We start from the raw sequence: 23,399 nt of genomic DNA, 5'->3' as shown, positions 1-23,399 counted from the left end.
ACAAGTAACAAATTTTTCTTCGGAGAAATTTTGTCAACTTTGGAAAATATGTTTCTTGGGTTGGGTTAGGTTAGGCAGGCATGCTTTGTAATTTATTCGACAAAAATTTATTTACGCAGTTAATAATATTATTTGTAGAATTTTAGTTCTTCACGGCTCGCTATAACTTTTATATTTAAACATTTCTTTCATTTTATCATCCACCTATAACTATTGGTTTACAGGAGTTTTTGTTGGACCGTTTCGTGCATCGTACCGAATACACGTCTATCTATTTCCATTGTCAATTTCTCTGTTCGATTGTTACTTAGATTTGCGTTATTGTGAATGCTTAAATTACATTTTGGGTTTCTAGAGTTAGATGATGTAAAAAATGTTAATTGTTTATTGTAGCCGGTATACGTAGATCTAATCTTAGAAGAAAGATTAGTCTTAGCGTGTTCAGCTATTATTGAAAAAACAATTCTCAAATATTCAACTTGTATAAAATTCTTTTATTTTTTCTATCGTTGCGTCGAGTACCTTAAATAAAGTTTGTATCGATATCTTTCATGATTTTGAATTTTATTGGATTTTAGACTACCTATCCTACACCTTCTTGGAGTGAATTTTTAAGTGTGTATTTTTACTTATGCGATTAGATAATGCCAAGTTTTCGAATTTAACTTTACCAAATTTGTTCGTGTTTATTCGTGCTATTTAATTTCGTTAATAGCTTCGATAATAATGATAACCCGAATTAATTCGATTAGTATTGGATTGAAATCGAAACTATATATAGTTGCTATTCTGTGCCACAACCTTTCTTCATCTTTCTGACAACTTGAAAATTCCGTCCTTTCAGAACCTTTCAGGTATATAACCGATAAACATTTCTTCCTCTAAACTAAATGATCGAAATAGGTGGAGATCTGAGGGCGCTGGATACGGGTCTGCTGGATATGATGGATGGGGTAGAACGTCCGAACCGAGTGCCAACAACTTTTGTCGAGTTGTCAAAGACACGCGACCGTTTTCTAAATCGATCGTCTCGTTGTTTGGTAAAAGCTCATAATGCAGGATTTTAGGATCTAAACATCATTACAAATGATCCATTTCTCATCCCCAGTCACTACTCTTGCTTCAAGAATAGTCTCTCATCTACCAGATATTTTCCCGTTAAATCGCGGGGAACCCATCAATTGAAACAGTCTATATATAGCCAAGCTTTACGAAATAATCGTGGATTATTATTCTCTCGATTAATATTTTAATCTGATCTTCATCTGTGGCGGAGCCCTACCTACCCATTGTAGATAGGGCGTTTTTCATCTTCGACGTTGAGAATCATCAACTTCAAGCCTAGCAAACAAACCGCTTCCGCAACGCACTGCTATTTCAGCACATATATTCTTATACTTTCAAACAACAGTGACGGCCAATCTAAGTGGGAAAAATTAATAACTTCCCTATTAGGTGCACTATCCCATTTAAAATATATATCAAACCGCTTTCGGTGTCGCTGAATTCAAATTCGGAATCGTTTGCGTTGTGCGGATTAAGGGAGTGGGATTAGAAAGGGAACTTTCGATTTTTTCGTTCTGGCTCGTTTGTAGAGTCCATAACCGAATTGTATTTTTTCATTAGCGTTTTCGGCTTCCATTAAAAGGACTCCAATTGGCACAAGAAAATTTTCAATTACTTGTCTACTGTGCACGGTGGCTGGGCATGTAATATCATGGATGCAGATTTACGTATCTGTAAAGCTTCTTTTCTCGCACTGCCCTTTCTCTTCTATTATTTGCAGACTAAAATCTGTTCTGGACTACTACAACGCTAATTAGTCTGACAAAGGAAACTACTGGATAACACTCTTAAATGTCTGCATTTATCTTTCTCCGATGACTCGCGTTAAATGACCCGAAGCAAAGTAGGAAAATGGTTCAAGTGCGAATCTTCAACTTTTCAAACACGTAAAAATCTAGATTTTGATATTTATTCACCTAGACGACGCAATTAATGTCCTCCTTCCATGTGTAATATGTAGTGAACTCACGGATGTAAGTCGAGGCAAAAATTAGATGATTAGATTTAAATATTCCTGAAAATTTCACGTATTTCATTTATTCTCAAAAGAAACCAATTAATTCTTTTCTTCTTTCTGTTTTGTTCCGCCGTTAAAATTTCACAAAAATAAACATTCTCCGGTGTGTTTGTTTCGATGTTCTTTTTGAAACTTGTCTCTGCGGAGTTAGTAACGAGACTATTGGATATTATAACTGCGTCAGCGTAACTAATGGTGTAAGAACCGTTAAGTCCACGTGGGCTGCCGATTGTCCATAAAAAACACTGCTTAGAGATTTTTAAAAACATGCTAGAAAAGATGATCGATTTTAATTGATTTTTACGCAGAACTTTCTCATCTTTCGATATGCATCTGACTTGGTTTTTTTCTGTCGAAACGCACGTTCCGTTAGCGCAGGACCGCGATTCTTATCGTTTTATGTCGCAACAAGCAAACAAACAAATTCGATTATTCGCAATGTTTCTGATATATACGCGCGATTATTTCAAGTGTTAAAAATATAACAAATAAAGCGGTCCGGAAAGTGAATGTTGTATGATAATTATTCCTCTTTACGGCATACTTGGAGAACTCTGAAAAGGTTTCCTTTTAGTTTTTAACTCTTTTCAAACTGCCACCTACTTGTAAATCGCGTATGTTGTTGAATTGTTAAGTTTTAAATTTCAGTTGTTGTTTCTGTCAATTAACGTTACCTCCTAACGTAAAACCGCGGACTGGTTGCTCGATCGAAATTTTTGCGTTCCATGTAGAGGAACAATTAGTTTGAGATGGATGGAAGTAATAATCAAGAATAATACAGTAGGAAGGAAAGTGATGGGAAAAATTAGAAATATAACACCGATTATAACGGAAATCGAATTCCGGGCTTTCCGGCCTTTTAAGCCAAAATCCGGTCGGCCGATACTTTTTCCAGAATCTCTTTTTACTTAAAATTCTAACCTATCATGCTTACGTATCCGACCCAGTTAAATAAAGATCATTAACACTTGATTCTTATTCCGAACGAATTCCCACAAATAATTATGGATTACCATGGATGTCTGATATGTTGTCGATGCAATAAATCTTTAGATCTAGGCCTCTTACACACAACTTCGATAGAAACAATGCACATTTAAACAGGATTCATCAGCCGTAGCGGTAGCGACAGGTTTTTTTATTTTAATAACTAACACATTTGTCTGACATTATTTTACTAAAATAAAAGTTTGTTATAATTGTCGATGATGTTAATAGCGGTCGAACTGTTTCACTGCAGGGTAACGATGGCTAAAGTGAAGTTGAAAGTAGCCGTGTTGAGGACTATAATAGAGGTTAGATTGGTAGTAGATGTATTCGCACAAATTTGTATCAGCTACAATTTCATCTTCGCCTTGTGCATTACATACCGTAATTAAATCATAAGATTTACACTTGGGAATAATAATAACAATAATTATATTAATCATTGGAAATTAAATATATTTAATATCTGTGACTTCTTCTTCTCAAATATCTCGGTTTCAGATATCTGAATGATCACAACACGTACCGTGCCTTGTAACTTGTGATACGCGATCATGCTAGTTTTTCGTAACTTTCGTGCACTGTTCCGATCAATTTCACTCGTAATCGAATATTTACGTTAAATAATTCCTTAACAAAATATTTTGAACGCTTATTTTGAACGATATTTTAATATAAATTAGTAACCTTAGGTAACTTTAGGGAAATACTGCTGCTATATAGTTGACATTGAATTTAAAATAGAAACGTGCTCAAACGTAATAAAAAATATATTTGCATTTTAATATTCTCTGATGTGCTATCTAACGTACAGTAAGGTTCATGAGGTGAAATATCCTAAAAAGTCAGTCGAAATTCTGTTATCGTTCTGTTATCGTTCCGAGGGTGTACGATTACTAGTAAATATATAAAGATTAAAATAAATTAACAACATTTTCGCTTCCTCACTGTCCTACTATTGCCAACGAATTGCTGCTATTAAAATAAACAAAATTTATTTCTGCTATAAAACTGTCATAAAATACATAGGCCATGATTAAAACCATGATTTCGATTATTCGTAATGGTTATAAAACTGACGTGATAAAAATTTAATAATTAGTTTAATCTTTTAAGTGTATGATATGTATATAACTAATTGTTATTAATTATATAACTAACCTAAGATGTTATAATAATTTTCAAACAGATTGAAACGCTGCTTCAAATTAATTAGTAATAATTACGCATAAATTCATTTCGAGCAACCTAATGATAATTATGTGTTGTTGATTCTTAGTGATAATAAGATTTGCGAATAACATTTTTCTTATTTGGAATTTCCGTAATCTTTTTACGAAAAAGGCTAAGCCGAAAAGGCGAGAAGATGATGCATTTATAATATTTTGTCTTGCGTTTGAAAATCATATATTTAGAAAATACTATTAGAATTAAAAAAGTCCCACACACACACGCGCGCGCGTGCTCGTATATCCTTTATTTATATGATCGGTGATAAATATTTGGTATTCCCAATAAGAAAAAAGGCAAAGTGTACATTTTTTAAATAATAATATATACATTTTATAATCGTAATAAATTAATTACGAGCACAGAGAGCAAGATAGATTAGGTTTAATTAAACATTATTATGTTTTCTCTATCGTCTAATAATTATTTGTACAGTGCACGAAAGCTAATTGAATATTGTAACGTAATTTTTTATGCCGATAACTTATTTTCATTCCCGGCGCGACATGTAGTAATAACATATTTAAGATTGCTCTTTATACTTTATATGCTCTTATTTTTTTAGCTAATCAAAAAGAAGTTAGACGGGTTACTGTTCTTCACAGGTCAATATCTGATTTACACGATTCCGAAGGTTTGTATATTTTCATCTCATTAATATATATTTTTTGATATTTTTATATCGATTAACAAATGAGTATTTGGTACGAGTCATAAATTTTATACAAAGTGAATATTTGTGAATTAAAGTTGGCAAATGATATTACATATAAAATATAAAATTTTTAAATGATACACATATGGGTAGTACGTGCTTGTAGGATAAATGTTGTGTTATTAAAATTTATCACATAGTATCACTTACTTAGTTATATATGTGAAGTTCATATTTTATTCTTACCAACAATTTGCTATCCTGAATGTAATGGAACTTTCCCATTCCAATTTTATCGAAATATTCTATTGAGAAGTAATATTACTGTATAAGTCTAGTTGAGTAAACTAATCGACTTTTGATACATATTATTATCCAAAGGTACCAACTTTGTATCACTGTTTTTGCTTTAGATATTCATAAAAAATAGTTTAATTTATAATAAATAAACTGATAGGCATCGGAATAGATATATAATAAAATTGTACTCTCCGTGTTAATTTTTTATTTATTCATGTCGAGGCAATATCAGACCAAGTATCATACCGAACCGATATTTATTTAGAAATAGAAACAAAATATGGCCGATACTCATTTGATACTTAAAAAAAGAAAATTATTAATATTCATATAGTATTTCATGAAAATATTAATAGTTAGGGTTGTGAGATATTCTTTAATAACCTTAACTGTCATTTTTTAGGCATCTCTGATAATCTGTCGAAATAATAATGTTTCGAGTTAAAATTGACTTTTGATCCGTTCTAAATTTAGTTCTGATAGTATATTAAAAGTTTTCGAAAATATTTGTTTTTGTATAATCTCTTTAAATGGCACCGTGTATAGCTCTGATTTCACAAATCAAACTATCAGTTTATATTAAGCAAATAAAATTGTTTTAAATAATTGTAACAGTAATACCATTTTACGTGACGTGTTGCGATAAAGAATTACGGAACTTGAGCAACTGTTGTGCACAACGGTTAAGTTTCTGAATTCAAAGTCGTTTCAATCTTAAAAATTACAATATAAATTACAATATAAATTCAGCGAATCATTAAATTTATAATGTGTAACCCTGCCAAACCAAAGATTAATGATTTCATTTAAAACAATCAAGATTCTTTTTCTTATTTGATATTATATTTTCAAAGTTTTACCAATTTGTTTGGAAATAAATAATTAATGCATCTATTGTAGATATATTAACGATTATAACGTTAGTTTGAACAAAAAGTTGATTAGTTCTTGTTCCAAACATTTATTTTACTTATTTTATTTTTATTTTTCCAAAGTACTATTTTTTTCCAGGGCCAATCGAAAGTACGTTAGAATAATTATATAATAGTTTTACATGTGTTACATCTTTCAAAATTTATTAAAATAATATTCACCTTCTTTAAGTACTTTGTAGATCGAAGCAGAATAATAATGTGAATTAAGAAAATTATAGCATTGAATAATTGATAATTCATTAACTATTCCTTGGTACATTGGTGCTGTTAATAACATCTCCGGTATTTATTTAATATTTTCTTCAATTTATTAATACAGTTAAACACTACTGAAACGTTGAAACAAAATAAAGAGTAATGAAATATGAATCTCTGGACCTATTATATGTTTTCGGTTTAGATTCATAAAGCACTGTTGTGGAAAGAATGCACATTATTTGATACAGTGTTTTTCAAAGTGGTTAAATACGCGTGTTCGCTGTACCATAACAAAATTGAAATTTAATAGACAGTAGGTTTCGATTTAGGTTTAGTTAGGTTTACGATTTAACATTTAACAGTTACATTTAACGTATGCAATACTTCTGTGCCGAGCAAACATCTTGCGTGATGTAACAATTATTGTAGTTCGATATTTTTGCCGATATTTTTATTCTAGTAATAAAAAACAGCGTTCGCACTTGTACAGGCCCGCCGATAAAGTTTAACGCGCGAGCATATTATTATTATTATTATTCTAGTCTTCCTTTTGTTCCTATTCCTTCAGAGAAGAAAGAGAAAAAAGCGAAAAAAGAAACATCTGAAGTGTGGCTATTAATGACGCGGTAACTGTTGATAATAGGTGAAGCACTTTCGACTTCTTTGAATTTTCGGTATGTTTTTTAGGTTTTCGTGATTCTGAACAATTTTTTCTTACAGATAATATAATATATGAACCGTTTCTACAGAAAGTAGTATCCAATAAGTCTGTAGTAGTTTTTGAAAAAAAAAAAAAAAAAATGAATCAATCGTAACTTTAACACGATTTCTTGATAAAGTAATCAAAAGAATTTTAGCTATAAAATGTTACCGCGAAACTACCTTCTTTTGAAGTGGAACAAATCTACTAGTAATGCAGAATTGCCGGAAGAAGAAAAAAAAATAGATTCCCTTTATATCTAATGAAACGAGACGATTTTATTTCAAGAAGAGACTGCAAAGTGGTTGAAAATCTGCTGGATGAGGTTTAAAAGGAATGAGTCGTGCAATATCTTTTATAAAATCTGCCGAATAATGCCGATAAAATGCGCTGAATTAAAAGTTATTCTTTTATTTGGAAAACGGGAAGGCTTAAAAATTTCAACAAAATTACTATGGTGCCCCTGTATTAACTCCCTCAAGACGAGTTTACTGTCTTGCGTATCTCTAATTTACCATGAATACAACTAGGTTAAATCTAGTGAAGAAATAAATTTAAACTATATATTCTTTTTTTTATTTTTAGTTAGTTTAACGAAGTAATTACATACTTCAATTCGTGTATGTACATGTCTTCATTTTAATTATTATTTTTTACACTAAAAAGTCCATTTCAGTAAAGCCAATGTCTATAAAAATATGTTGGCTTAATAATTATCATTGTATAAAAAAATTCATAATGTTAAAAACATCACGCGAATTGATGAACGTTTGTTTTTTTCTTTTTTTTTTTCTTTTAAATTGATTCAAATGCAAACTCTTAGTTATCTCAGTATAAGAAGAAATTGACTTGTATACCACTTTCAAAATCATTATAATATATACGATTGCTCACGGAGCCTTAGTTTCAGACCTATCCGCATAAAGCTGTGGATGAACTTAGTAGCCTCACTCTACTGTTTACATAGACTGTTGCCTGTTGGTTTATTCCCCTTTGGGTTTATTTAAGGAGTTGGTTTATTTAAGGATGAGGAAAAGACTTATTTATTACTCCTTGTGGTCAAGGGCACTCCAGATCATGGACATAGTAAGAGTGGGTGAAAAACTTGTTACGAATCCTTCAAAATTTCCCTATTCTGATACAATATAAGTTACAAATTGAAACGTTGACTCATCGACTATATCTTTTTTCCTTTTATTTAAGTATGTCTTAGATTATTCTAGAACAAACTCTCCTTGTATGCGGTTTCTTGTGTTTTTCAGTAACCTTTAGTAGATTTTTTCTTCGAAAAAATGATTGCAACGGTACGAGCTTCAGTGATCTCGGTAATCGTTCGCCCTGATCAAAATGTTTCTACACAAGCCTAGATGAATTAGAAATCGCATAAAAGCACAAAAGTAGTCTTTATAAAGTAAATAAATACAGTGACTCACGAAAGTATTTGAACACTTACCATGAAATACTTGAATAATTACTTTAAAATATTATTAACATAGTAAGAAGACATGACTCTTTACATTATATTGGTAAAGGTTCGAACAAATCGAAACATATACATGACAGATATGTATTATTTCGTATAAACATAAAGATAGTAATAGTCTTCTAATAGTGTGTATACGCAATTTTCCTGCACTTTCCTTAAAATTTTTCTATACACCCTGATATCATAGCTGAACCATCCCCATGTTTCACATTCTTTACCGAAACTTAATTTCTTATATGTCACTTGACAATTAATTTTTTCTCACTTTCAGAAAATTCAGGAAGATGTTTTAGGATACATGATCAATACTGTAATATTTCACCATCAATGCTAGACTGTAACTGACAAATGTATGTACGATGACGACTAACAGCAATTAATATTTACATTTAGTGTCCTGAAAACCGTGTTTGGCTTTAGCAATCTCTATGCTTATGCAAAATAATACATATCTATCGTGTATACAGTGCGATCTGTATCTGGTGGTACAACCGAAAGGGGGCTAATTCTAGATGAAAAAATAAGTCGAAAATATAGAACAACAATTTTTCAATTGAGGCTTTGTTTTCGAGAAAATCGACATTGAATTTTCGCCGGGTACGGGTGCACTTGATCACGTCTCGTTCTAATGGATCGCACTGTAAATCGCTGTCTCGATGACACACGTAAATTACGAACAGGTAATTAAACAGAGTGTTTGAAAAAAAGTTTATTCTTACAGAAATTGTTGAAAATGCTGGCCATTCTGCTCAAAACATAATTCTGCTTTTCTAATTAAAATTTTTAATTTCTAATTAAAAAAAAGAACGCTTTCCAAGGTATTCGGTTGTTTTAATGTATGGAAGGCTGCAATTAGCTTCTCTTCTATTGTTCTAGCACGACCAATCCAACCTTGGTAATGCGAGTGCAAGAAATCTCTCGCAGCTAGGAAAACATTTCCGTGATATTGCAACTGTTTTATCAACATAACTTCAATCGAAACAATGATCTACAGTGAGAAGAGCGCTATATTGCGACATGATCAAGTGTACCTGTAGCCGACAAAAATTCAAAGTCGATTTTCTCGAGAACAAAGCCTCAAATAAAAAATTGTTATTCTATATTTTCGTACCATCAGTTACGGGTCACCCTGTATATTTCGATTTGTACGAATCTTTACCAATATAATCTAAAAAGTCATGCCTTCTTACTACGTTAATAATATTTCAGTAAGTGTTGTATAATATATGTATTATAATATATATTATAATTTATGTTATTACTTATTACTATTTATTATATTACAATATTATGTATTATAATTATTGAAGTATTTCATGGTAAGTGTTGAAATACTCTCGCGAGTCACTGTAAATATAAGCCATCGAACTAAAATATTCTATTTAATTTATCTTGTATAATTTAATAATCTAATTGAAATACACACAAATGTACAGAGTGATCCACATAAAATGTTACAAGCTGCCTTCTTTGGCACTAATGTGATATTTTTAATGTGTAACAGATTTTGGTGATGGGGATGGTAGGAGGGCGGCGAGCATAATCAAATTGAATACCATTTGCGTGATTCACTTCTCTGTTCGTTACAGAGCAAGGAATATTTAACTCAGAGCAATTTCCGAGGGACACAAGTATCGCAATTGATATTTTCGAAGTTGTTTCAAAAATCTCATCGGTAAACAATAATTATAACGATGCGAAAAAAAAACAATAATAGAATAGTAAGAAAAATATTGGATCGTTTGAAAAATTTGTATTTAATAAAAGTTTCAGTTTTTCTAAACTTAATTAGTTCTCCAAACATTACAAGACGTATAAAAGACTTTTTTCACACCATTTTTCATTCGAGAGAGTTTTATCCCCCTTATTTTACTTTTTTATGGAAAAAATGCATACGTCAACAAAAACCTTAGATTTTTCTGGTCTTCACAATTTCATCATTTATGCATTCTGTAAATTAGTTGCTTCTATTTTGATACTTTTTTATACTTGACTTTTTAACACCTATCCTTTTTATCACATATTTTTCTACATCTTTTCGCAATTCTGACTTTTCTGTATAACTGTCAATTGACAATGTCAATCTGCGTTTGAAAAATATAGAAAAACTAGTTTCAGCATACCCAAACGGTTACAGTAATTATGTGGTAGAAGAAAAAGAGCACTTTCATCAAAAATATTAATTTTAAACAAACATTTGTCCCTTCATTCCTAAGCGCTTTACTTATTATAGTGTCGACTTTTTTTTCTAATTTCAGAATTAGTTGTTAATTTTAATTTTTAGGGGTTAGTGTATTAACTGACTTAGAAACTGTTTTGTTAAAACATAACTATATTAGTGATCAAATATTTTCGCGATCGACTATGTGTGCCGGCAACACTGTCGCAGAGAGTTCAGATAAATATGATTTCTACCAATTGTAATAAAGTCGCATAAGCAATACCGTATAGAATGGTAAAATATGCTTCAAATATAAGGCAAATAATAATAAATAAAATTATAATAAATAACAGTATTACCATAATAGAGCAAATGAAAATGTAATTATTTACGTGTTCGTTTTGTTTTACACACCATTAGTGAATACTAGTGAATACGTTTGGCCAATAATATGAATGTTAGAAAATAATGTAGCTTTACATTCTTATCTTTTACGGTTTGTTTGTCATACACTAGTTATGTATGTATATCTATATACCTAGAGTAGAATTTTTCAATAAACATTGTTTGGGAATAACAATCTTCTATCGAAGACGCATACATTTGGAGGCATTCAGTATATTTTACAGAATGTCGTTTTTTGATCTCGAGATTTACCTCTCAAAATTTCACCGAAATGCCATACAGGCATACGCGCACAGTCCGAATTTAATAACTAGGGAAATCAACTTTAACGTAAATTATTATATAGATATGTGTACGTTATTGTTCTGGGAAAAATGATTTTCTTGTATCCCAAAAAGTGGAATTTCTTGATCTTCCGACACTACCTACGCGGAAATATTACATTTTTCTATTTTACGTATACGTGTCAGTATACAGAATAATAAATGAATCGAAAAATGCAAACCAACGAACATAGACATGCTATTCGTTAAATCTCACTCCTTTTCATTTTGTATATGTTTCAAATAAATACCTAATATCGTTGTTTACAGACGAAAGCACTCTCGATTCAAAGATGCCCGTGCGTTTTAGACTGGGACTCAATAAACAATTGCAAGAGGCCAGGGAGTCAAAAGTTTCACGAAAAACGTCTAAAAGGCAGGGTCGCAAGGTAAACTATAAAATCAATTTTACTGTAACAGATATTGATCAGATTTTATAGTATAACAGTTATAACTTATCAAATGTACATAACTGACATATTCAAATTCTTTTAGGTATCATAATATTTATCTATAATCTTGATATTGTAACATTTCAAATGTTTAAGTTTCTACTACAATATATAAATATATATTAGTATTTTTGATTTTCTGTAAAATGTATGCAATTTCATCGAATAACTTAAATATGCCAAACTATTGCGCTAGAAGCTTGAAATACATATGAAAAATAAGTTAATCAATCATTAAATCTACATGTTTTACACATATTAAAAATAACAAATCGATACAATTCATTGCGTCGTAACGATGAGAATCATTCATATGAGATTATTTTAATGAACCATTCAAATATAGAGGTCCATATCGTATTTTTTATAACACTGATGATAAAGGTGCTAATCTTCGTAAATGAATTATTATACTATTGTATAATTACATATATAATACAAATGACAATATTTCGTTGTTATCGGTCGCACGATATTGAAATAATTTAAATATAATATAATGTAGAATAATAAAAAAATAATTTCTATTTCTACTGATTTATCTAAGCGGCCTAAGATTTTTTAATTTTGTATTTATTTATTTGTTTACTTAATTTTTTTTACACAAACGCATTTCTATTTTTTTGTTAAACAATTAAAAAAAGAATTATTCGGAATATTTAAACGATATTTGTACATGTTGAAATTTAATATCTTTGGAGAATTTACTATAGACATTTTTTACACTTGCGTCAAAATTATTATTAATTTTAAGAATGAACGTTCTCAGTGTGTAGTATGCGTTAAATATGTTTTTCAAGTGACACGTTCCAAAACCATCATCGAGAGAAATCATCGACTTTTTTCCCATATATATTATATCTGAATTCAACGTTCATTATATTAAAAATGCTGCATCACCGACGTACACAAGATGTATGTAAATGATTTTCAAATATCGTCCAATTTTTTAGACATTATCAATTACATCATGTATGAATAAAATGTATATGGGAATAAAATAAATATAAGGTATGATGATTTAATTTCCGAGATGCAATAAACTGTGGAAAGTGTATTAATAAACATTGTAATCTACATTTTTTCAAGCAATTTCAATCATCTGTCGAGAAATGTTTTCACTAAATGTTAGCGTATTAAAAATTTTCAAACAATTTTTTCGGAATAACCAGGTCAAGGTCACCTTCACTTTTAATATGTGGACCATACATATACAGGGTGGGGCAGTTACTATTAGCACCTGAGATATCTTCGAAACTATAAGTGTCACAGAAATATTTGCTGATATAAAAATTGCACAGTACGAAGGGGGACATCCGTTGGCGAAAATAGTTTTTTTGTTAGTGGAGGTATGTCGGACATTTAAAGGTCACCTTCATTTTTTTAAATAGATCAGTATGTTTTTGCTTCCGTATTACGATAGAGCATCTTAAAACGAGTTCAATGACCTATAATAGATAAGGCCATTGAAGGTCATAGAAAGCAAAGAAAGGTGATAATACTTACGGTTGCGGTAGTAAATGAAGCATGCGTTTATAGTAGGTGTTCGAAATGATGACCATCGCTGTCAGAACTTATTGACGCACAGGCTGTAATAATTGGTAAATAATAATATGTCGTAAGGTGTAGTTGTTACTTTTTTGTACAGTTTCTCTTTCAGTGTTCCCCACAGAAAGAAATCTGGAGGTGTTATGTCTGGTGAATGAGCTGGCAATGATTTCGAAATATTTTATTCACATCCCTTCGCGCAATCAATGAATAATGTGCTGGACATCCATCATGTTGATACCACATGGTTTATCGTGTAAGTAAAGGTAACTCTTTTAGCAAAATATCCAATGTAAAACTGATACTGTTGTCGTGAACATCGCGTCATACATTCAGTTGTCGAAGATCCCACGTTTATTGCTGCTCGTCGTCAGTCGGAACAGACATACCGATTTATCGGTACTAATCTTTATAATACTATTAAAATGCACTTCAAGCAGTGTTTATTCACACTGAAATAAACGGTAAACATTACGCATTTCTCTACTGTTTACAGTATTTTATATTTATACGGTATATATTTATATTATATTATTATACGTATGTTTCATTTACTACCAAAACCGTAAGTATTATCGCCTTTCCTTACTTTCTGTAATTTTCAATGGCCTTATGTATTATAGGTCGTTGAACTCGTTTTAAGATGCTCTATCGTAATACAGAAGAAAAAACATACCGATCCATTTGAAAAAATGAAGGTGACCTTCAAATGTCCGACATACCTCCACTTACAATAAAACTATTTTCGTCAACGGATGGCCCCCTTCGTACTGTGCAATTTTATATTAGCAAATATTTCTTTGACACTTAAAGTTTCAGAAATATCTCAGGTGTTAATAGTTACTGCCCCACCCCGTATAATATTTTCAACTGCACAGAATTATAGCCGAATTCAACGATCTAGTACGGTATATATAGAAACGATCTCGAGACAATAGACACTCGCCTCGTGAAAAGTTCGACGAGATACGCACCGAAACACGCGTTCGCTAGTCATCGCTAGTGCGCACCGAATTTCGTCGCTTCTAACCGCGGTGTGCGAGACACTATGCATGCTCGGGCCAGAAAGCTGGTAGTACGAGTTTGAATGATTATCAATTTTCCGACACATATTAAAATTCATCGGTGTTTTATTATTTGCCAACATACTATTTTCTGGCTTGCAGCCCGAGCATTTCTGTGTTTAATATCACACGCCCCGTTAGAATTGATCAGACTCGGTATACGTTACTGGTAATAACAGAGCATTCAGATCTTACACACATGTGTACAGTTATACAAAAAATGAAAACACCTTAGCGTGAATTCATGCATCTGTAATTAGACCAGTCAAGTACAGAGATATCCATGCGGCAGTGAGACAATCAAGTTCATCAGTTCTGTAATTGAAATAATAAAATAGACAGTTGACAGCGTACCTTTTTCTTTTGCCTTGAATCTAGTGATCGATTAAATCTAAATGTATTAAATATTACACCGGCATTGTTTACAAACACGAGGAATTACAACCATGTAAGTTAATCACATCTTGCTACGTAATTACACACGTATTCAGTGAACTTTTAAATTTGATTTGAATTGAAATTTTATTCTATACTTTTTTAAAAATTCACCAACGCTGGATTTTAAGTAACTTTTTATTATTCAGCAACAGTGTGCTATCTAATTCAAACATGTGCAAACAAAATAACAAGCGTCGTCATTGCATCTGACATTACGTAGGCTGACCGAAAATTGAATTGTCATACCTCATATAGAAAAATATTTAACACACTTTCTTGAAACGAATGTAAATTATATAACTATACTAAAAATGCAATCTGCAATCGTACAACTTCAAATAGGTTTTTTTTTTTTTTTTTTTTTTTTTGATAAACTAATAAATATTACACCATATAATTTACATCACATTACAAAGCGTAGGAGCGCGCGCGTACATCAAGTAAGTCGGATGGAGTGTTGAAAGCTGTTTTTTCAAGTCCCTGAAAATAACCAATCACTGTGATAATACGGGACTTGTAAAGACTCCCGTTGATCTTCCAACTATGCTAACGGCTTGTTTTTCATTGAAATTGAAACTCGCCACGTGGCAAGCTGATATTTCGGACATTTTTCGACGTATCTATCATAAGGGGAACATTCAGACGACTGTAACTGAATGTTATATAGGAAAATTCGTTATGTACTAATTGTAGGGATAGTGTAAATGTTACAATTTGCAGAATTTTCCTTAAGTATAGGAAGGGGATACAGAGTAACATAAAGAATTGTACTTCTCTCGGGATAAGTTTCAAGGATATTTGAATAATGGGACACTCGAGAATTCTTATATTCTAATATTGTTTATCATAGTGCTAATAGAATCTTCCAATTCCCGAAGATTACATATTATACTAAAATCAGAAAAGTAAAACAGCTCGTAATACTCTTTGCCATAGTTCATTCTGCATATACATATGCGCGCACCTACACCATGCCAAACGCTTTAACCATTTTTAGACGTAACAAGAAGAAAGATACGGTTAAATTTATTTTTACTAAAACTTTACGCATTCTAAGATGAAACACAAAATGAACACTTATATTATATTGTAGATTTAATAGAATACATTTTTATTAAACATCGATAAACGTATTTTTGTTGTTTTGTTTAGGACTAGGGTAAACGTGTGTTCTCCTGATTGCATATTTATATGAAGAGTGCGTAGCTGTTCATCTTACCTCCTCCTATTTCATTATCAGCATACGAAGATAAGATCTATTAAAAGTTTAATTATATGAAAAATTGCACTCGTGTAGAAGAATTATCTGTTTTATTTGACGTGTGACCTAATATAAAAAAAGAAAACATTCTTTTAGAAGACAATATCAATATTTTAAAACACCCTTTTATGTATTATTGTATCTAAATACCTATTGTTAAGCGTTATGGTAGATAGTTAATTACATGTGATTATAAATCATTTGTTGTGTTAAAATAGTTGTAAATAATTTGCATCAGTCACTCATTTAATAAATAAGCATCATTAATAATCCCAAAGTCACCTTTTGTAAACCTAAATATATTAATATTAAATAATTCTGTATAAATGAATTAATCAATTGTACATAAAAATATTGTTAATAGGAGTGTGATAAGAATGAGAGATAAGTTGTTGTACATCATGTAAATTCTATTATTATTATTATTATTATTATTATTATTATTATTAGTATTATTAGTATTAGTATTAGTATTAGTATTAGTATTAGTATTAGTATTAGTATTAGTATTAGTATTAGTATTAGTATTAGTATTAGTATTAGTATTAGTATTAGTATTAGTATTAGTATTAGTATTAGTATTAGTATTAGTATTAGTATTAGTATTAGTATTAGTATTAGTATTAGTATTAGTATTAGTATTAGTATTATGATCGTGATCATCATCAGTGTTACTATTAATGATTAATGATTAATGATTAATGATTAACGATTAACAATTAACGATTAACGATTAATGATTAACGATTAATGATTAATGATTAATGATTAACTATTATCATTGTCATTATTACCATCATCTCCATCGTCACCATTACCATCATCATCATCATCATCATCATCATCATCATCATCATACTATTACTATTACTATTACTATTACTATTACTATTACTATTACTATTACTATTATTATTACTATTATTATTACTATTACTATTACTATTACTATTACTATTGCTATTGCTATTACTATTGCTATTGCTATTACTATTACTATTACTATTACTATTACTACTATTATTATTACTATTACTATTACTATTACTATTGCTATTGCTATTGCTATTACTATTGCTATTACTATTACTATTACTATTACTATTACTATTCTTCTTCTTCTTCTTCTTCTTCTTCTTCTTATTCTTCTTATTATTATTATTATTATTATTACTATTATTATTATTATTATTATTATTATTATTATTATTATTATTATTATTATTATTATATAAGGGACTGAATACACTATATAAATGACCTATAGCAACTGAAGAGTGATTTTATTGAAATATATTTTTTACGCAATGTAGTTGGAAAATAACAGACACAAATTTTTTTAAATGACTAAGGTATGCAATGTACTCTAATATATTTTCTGTTTACCTGTTATTTAATATTTGAATTATGTAATACCTAGTGCATATTATTGTCATTTAAATAGTTGTGAAAGGTGTTTTTGTGCATGTATTTAGGGTTACTATTGGAATTATATATACAGGATGGGGCAGTAACTATTAGCACCTGAGATATCTTCAAAACTATAAGTTTCACAGAAATATATACTGATATAAAATTGCACAGTACGAAGGGGGATACCCGTTGGCGGAAACAGTTTTTTGTAAGTGGAGGTATGCCGGACATTTGAGGTCACTTTCATCTTTTTTAAATGGGTCGGTATGCTCTTTCTTCCGTAATACGATAGAGCATCTTAAAACGAGTTTAACGATCTGTAACATGAAGCCATTGAAGGTCATAGAAAGTAGAAAATGGCGATAATACTTACGATTTTGGTAGTAAATGAAAAATATGTATTTTAAACAGTAGAGGAATGCATAATGTTTACCGTTGACTTCAGTGTAGATAAACACCGCTTGAAGGGCATTTCTATGAACCTTCAATGATTTTATGTATTATAGGTCATTGAACTCGTTTTAAGATGCTCTATCGTATTACGGAAGAAAAAAACATACCGCTTCATTTAAAACGATGAAGGTGACCTTCAAATGTCCGACATATCACCATTTACAAAAAAACTATTTTCGTCAACAGATGGGCCCCTTTGTAATGTGCAATTTTATACGAGCAAAAATTTCTGTGAAGCTTATAATTTCGAAGATATCTCAAGTGCTAATAGTTGCTGTCCCACCCATATATATATACGTAATTCCAATAGTATTATGATTCAATTACTGGGGTTAAACAACTTTTTAGAATTAAAGTTATTTAGTATAACAACATTTATTCAGCCTTTTCGTTAGACTCTCTACTATATCATTGAAAGAGGATCTCGTGGAGTCCTCTTCATGTATTTTACATTATAACGATTAAGATTTGATTAAATAATTAATTTTTATTATTACAACCATAGTTTCTGTCTTTATGTGTACCATATATGAAATACATATCGAATGTACATTACTACCACACGTTATAAATACTCGTTTAACGGTGAATATAATTATAAACGTAAATTCAGATCCATTATCGTAAATCGTATTTGATACATGAAACAACATATTTCGTAGCATCTATGAAGGTGTAAGTGTCGTTTTTAATTCAATAAAAAAATAAATATATAGAAAATGGATATTATGTAACTATATTTATATATGACATTCTTTTTTTAAATATTTTGATACCACAGATATTGTAAAACCTTAAAATATCGCATTGAATTTCAATATTGATAAAGCAATAACTTAAATCATATTATGCGCGTGTTATGATTTACATGACATTGGTCATAACTTTCAATGCATATTTTACATTAACAAGAGCAGCATATTAAAGCAGCTTTGTGTCAGTCAAACTATATTTCCTATATTGTTTCATTTATATGCTTCTATGCATATGCACTAGATACCAACTCCAAGAGTTAAATGGTCGAGAAATTATTGTTATAAATATAAAAAACTCAAAAGATTTGCTATTGTTGATACAAATTTATGATACAAAGTGTGATACGCAGTAAGATTTTTACAGTCTCATTAATGATAAGCATTATACTTATTGTAGAATAACCCGAACAATTCTTCAAATTTACCAATAGATAAATTGTAGTGTATAACGGACATCTGATAATTCTAAAATATTATTTGATACTTTAGTTTGTATTTCCTGACTTTTTGTTCCTTGTTCATATGAATAATTTTTAAGTGTGTTTATAATTTAACAACAAATAAAGCTATCACGATACGAGTATTGTTTCGTAAAAAGTGCTATAATCCTGTCGTAAATTTAATTTCTGAGTGTTATTCTACAATAAAGCAATAATAAATCTGTAAATTTAATAGCTACTGTTAAAATGTTTGATTTTCCTTTTTTTTTTTTGTCTAATTTTAGTTATCGTAGTAAATACAGATGGAATTTTATAATTATACAATTTGTTCACGTAATTCGTTAAAAATAAAGATTGCACGTGCATACTCATGTTAGCACTTGTTATATTTTTGTGTTATATATGTATATAAAATTTGATTAGATCTATAGGTATGACCGTTCTACTGCAAATCTAATATAAATTTTTATCCATCTTTAATTTGCTACGTAAGACATTCTTATTATTGCGTATGACTGTACAATTTGTATAACTGTATACTTGTACTTACATTTCTTTACAATATAGTATGTAGGCATTAAATTATTTAGATATAAAAGGAATACAAACATATAAGTATTAAAATATGAAGCAAGTTCACTGATATTTATTTGATTGATATACCACTTGAATCAAATCAATTCTTATTTCAGAAAAATATAAAATAAAATATTTTCTACTTACTTGTATAACTTTATTTCTCAGTACCTTAAAACTCCGAAGCTGTTACAGCGTAAAATTAATAATTATGGTTTACTCTATATTAGCATTCATTAACACGGCCAATATACACTTTTCCTTATTATACCTAGCATCGAGCAACTTGAAATGAAAAATATTATAAATTATAATAATATCTTCCCACTGACTAAATGTTCGAATATTATATTTCATTGTTATAGTGGAGATGCTCCTTAAGTTTATTATCCTCGTGCGTCACACAGGGCTGAATTTCTACCTGCGAATTTCTATCGCTAGTCAAAAAAGGGCATTAGGCTATGAAAATTATTATAAGCGTCTGCTCGAGGCAAACACACTACACTCACATAAATTTTTCTAAGGCAAATAAAGTCGTATTTTCCGTTTTCAACAATTCTATTATACTTTCCGTATTCCACACTTAACTATTCGCTCGTCATTAACGTTCACGTGCAAAGTGGCATACTTGAAAGATCTGTTTGATATTTAACACTAATTTGGTCGTGTCTGAACAGAATCAAATATTCTATAAATGGGAATTAGTTTTCACGTGCTATGAGGTAAGTTGGGATACTTGAAAGACCCCTTTTTATATTGTACTACCGCATCTTACTTATCTTGAATTTTGGAAAATCTTCCCAATTATCCATCTGCCTCGTATTCTTCTCAGATATTGCAGTATTTCGAGATACGCAAGTGGTTATTGGCACATTACGAAGCCGAAATCTAAATAGATCTCTGAGTCGAGTGACGAAAGAAGGGAGAATTTGCATCCGTCAAAACCAAATAAAATTCGGCTTTTTATTTCAAAGGAGTGTAAGGAATATCGGATAACAGGCTTGTCCGACAACGAAGGATCGTGCTCCTTCGCATCGATGATGCTCTTCCTTAATTGGTTTTCCAGGGCTCTAGGCGGTAGGCGCGCTTCAGGGCTGAGTTAGAGCAACAGGTGCAGAAATTTGACGGTCTTCTTTGTCACCCTAAAAAGTTACAGGAATCCGAGACGTTTTTCTTTGTTAACAGGTAAAATACACATCTAGTAACGCACGAATTATAGGCGAGTAATAGTATAATATATATCTGTGATTACGTGTGTAAGAAAAAGTTCGACATATTTAGAAAATATTGAAATAATCTTTTTTGGCTATTACGTAGATAAGGATCACCTCTCCATTTTTGATGATATTGGAATATGTTCGGTAATTTTTCCCTATACATGTTACCGTAAACAAATTATCCGCGGTGCACATACAAAGTAAAAAAGTATAAATTCACCTCGAAGATCGAATACATACATATCTAACATGTGTGTGCGCTTCTAAGGTCTAACAAACTTTTGTTATTTTTGTTAAGAAGTATATTAAGATTTAACCCAATCCTAATTTAATACTCACGAATCGTGTTAATAATTTGATTTGTAAATATGGAATCAGAATTAGGCTACTTTGAAATTTTCAACAAATTTTAATCTTCAATTTTACACTACTAATCGGTTACTATCCATTCTGAGTTTGATTCTGAAACAACGGCCGCACTTGCTTTACGTTCTTGGGATGGCTTGGTGGCCATTAAATATACGGCTTCAACCTTGCGAGTTCTTGGACGTAATCCTTTCCCTGAAATCTCGCGGCCTAGAGGTTTCCCAATTCAATGTAAGATTGTTCGCTCGCAGGGTTTTCAAGACATCCTCCAGTTCAGTTCAAACGCTTCTTCTAACATATCCGATGAAATCATCAACATATCGTTGATGTACGCAACGAGGACCAAGTCCTTAAGTACTTGTGTGCTCATCAACTGGAATAACTCCAGATTACTGAGCTGGTCGATGATCGGTAACGGAAACTTCGTGACCTTTGTTTCCCGGTTTAACGCTCTATAATGCGTATTTCCCGGTTTTGCTTCCGAACGAGTACTACTATATTTAATTGCCATAACTCGGATACCATATCTCTAATTTTATTCCTATCGAACTGCGATAATCGATATGGATTTTCAGTTTAACCTAAGGCTCTTTTAGAAAACTTGCAATGCAACAATGCAGAATACAAGGAAATGAATAATCCCAGACAAAGCGATTGGTACGCTAGTGACACCGGGTGGAACAAAGCACTGTGCTAGGACAGTAGTATGTTACTGATATGTTTATATATAGAAGTATTAGATGTATATAAAATAACTTTAAAATAAATTTTGCAATAAAATATACATCTTGTATTTTTCATTACATTTTCTCTTGTTGTTTATCTTATATAATATTTATGTTTTTACATTTTTATAGTCATAATAACATATGTATTTTATATTTTTTTCAACTTTCGCTTTCTTTCCTTATTTTTCAGTGTATTAGAAACAATATACTTATTATTTTTATTATATTTTTATTAACTGAATATGAAAATAAGTCCGGCAGACAGAAAGAGAGTAGAAAAATGCAAGTGAGTCAGAAGTTCAGATGGTGTTACGAAATAGCATACTATTTCGGGCATGCGCAATCATGCGTACTCCATTTTTTTGCACGCTGATATCGGAGTTGCCAACAGAGAGTTGCATTATTGTATACTTTGCTAGAATATTGTTCCGATCAAGAGGTGAAAACAGTTTCAGTCTTGCATTAGGACGTGCATAAGTTTTGCATTAGTCTTGCATATTTTTTTACATCCCTCTACTTTCGAACATTCAACATTCGCGCACTTTTAGGAATTAAATGTGTGCGAAAGTCGAAGGCTCGTTGTAGTTATATTTGTCCAATATCGAAGAGCAAAATTCAAAATTAAAATTTATTACGCGTGTTGTTAAGACATACTATCTGAATAAAATAGCGAAGATAATTTTAGGCGGACAACATTATGCTTGAGAACTGTTTGGGTTTGTCTTCGGGATTAAGAAGGGTCACACAGTTTCGTTTACGTCGCATCAAAATGATTCGTCTTGATTTGAAATCGCACGTAGCTACAAGCCTTCTTCTGTTCTTCTCACGCGGATTCCACGATAACGCAACGACCGTCGCTTCCACCTCCACAGCAGAGAAAGAAGTTATGGAAGAAAAGCGATACTCTAAGCTGTACAGCACAAGTAGACAAGAATATAACTTAGATTATTTTCCATATGAGTTATTTGTTAATTATAACGTAATACCGCCAACTGCAACGTAACAGTGTTGCAGATTTAGTCCCCAGCAATTAAGTTACTATTATTTAACCTCTAGAACAGAAAGAAGCGGCTTCCAACCTTAATATGTGCGTGAACTACTTCCGAAGTTAAAATCGGTAAGTGACTCGTTATAAAAAGTTGACTGAAAGGTTAATGGTTTGTACAACCTTATTTATACAATATTATTTATATGTACAATCAAAAAATTATCGCTGCGAGCCACT

At 30.9% G+C, this 23,399-nt stretch overlaps 2 protein-coding genes across 5 annotated transcripts in view; one reads left to right on the top strand and one right to left on the bottom strand.

Moving 5' to 3' along the window:
• The window catches only part of LOC143430147 (uncharacterized), a 34,744-nt gene extending 18,415 nt beyond the window's left edge, over positions 1–16,329 (top strand). The window contains exons 6-8 of one of the 3 annotated variants that reach the window (XM_076906152.1): positions 4,866–4,934; positions 11,734–11,852; positions 16,118–16,329. In XM_076906152.1, the coding sequence (XP_076762267.1) occupies positions 4,866–4,934; positions 11,734–11,852; positions 16,118–16,123 (194 nt within the window). In that variant the 3' untranslated portion in view covers positions 16,124–16,329. Of the gene's footprint in view, positions 1–4,865; positions 4,935–11,733; positions 11,919–16,117 lie in introns of those variants that run through there. The other 2 variants (XM_076906153.1, XM_076906151.1) reach the window with 2 other exon arrangements.
• LOC143430111 (mitochondrial import inner membrane translocase subunit Tim21) overlaps positions 1–23,399 on the bottom strand; it is a 391,485-nt gene that overhangs the window by 115,295 nt on the left and 252,791 nt on the right. The window lies entirely within an intron of this gene.

Source organism: Xylocopa sonorina, chromosome 13 (assembly GCF_050948175.1).
Source record: "Xylocopa sonorina isolate GNS202 chromosome 13, iyXylSono1_principal, whole genome shotgun sequence".
Lineage (NCBI taxonomy): Eukaryota > Metazoa > Arthropoda > Insecta > Hymenoptera > Apidae > Xylocopa > Xylocopa sonorina.
This window is presented reverse-complemented; position numbering and strand designations above follow the sequence as displayed.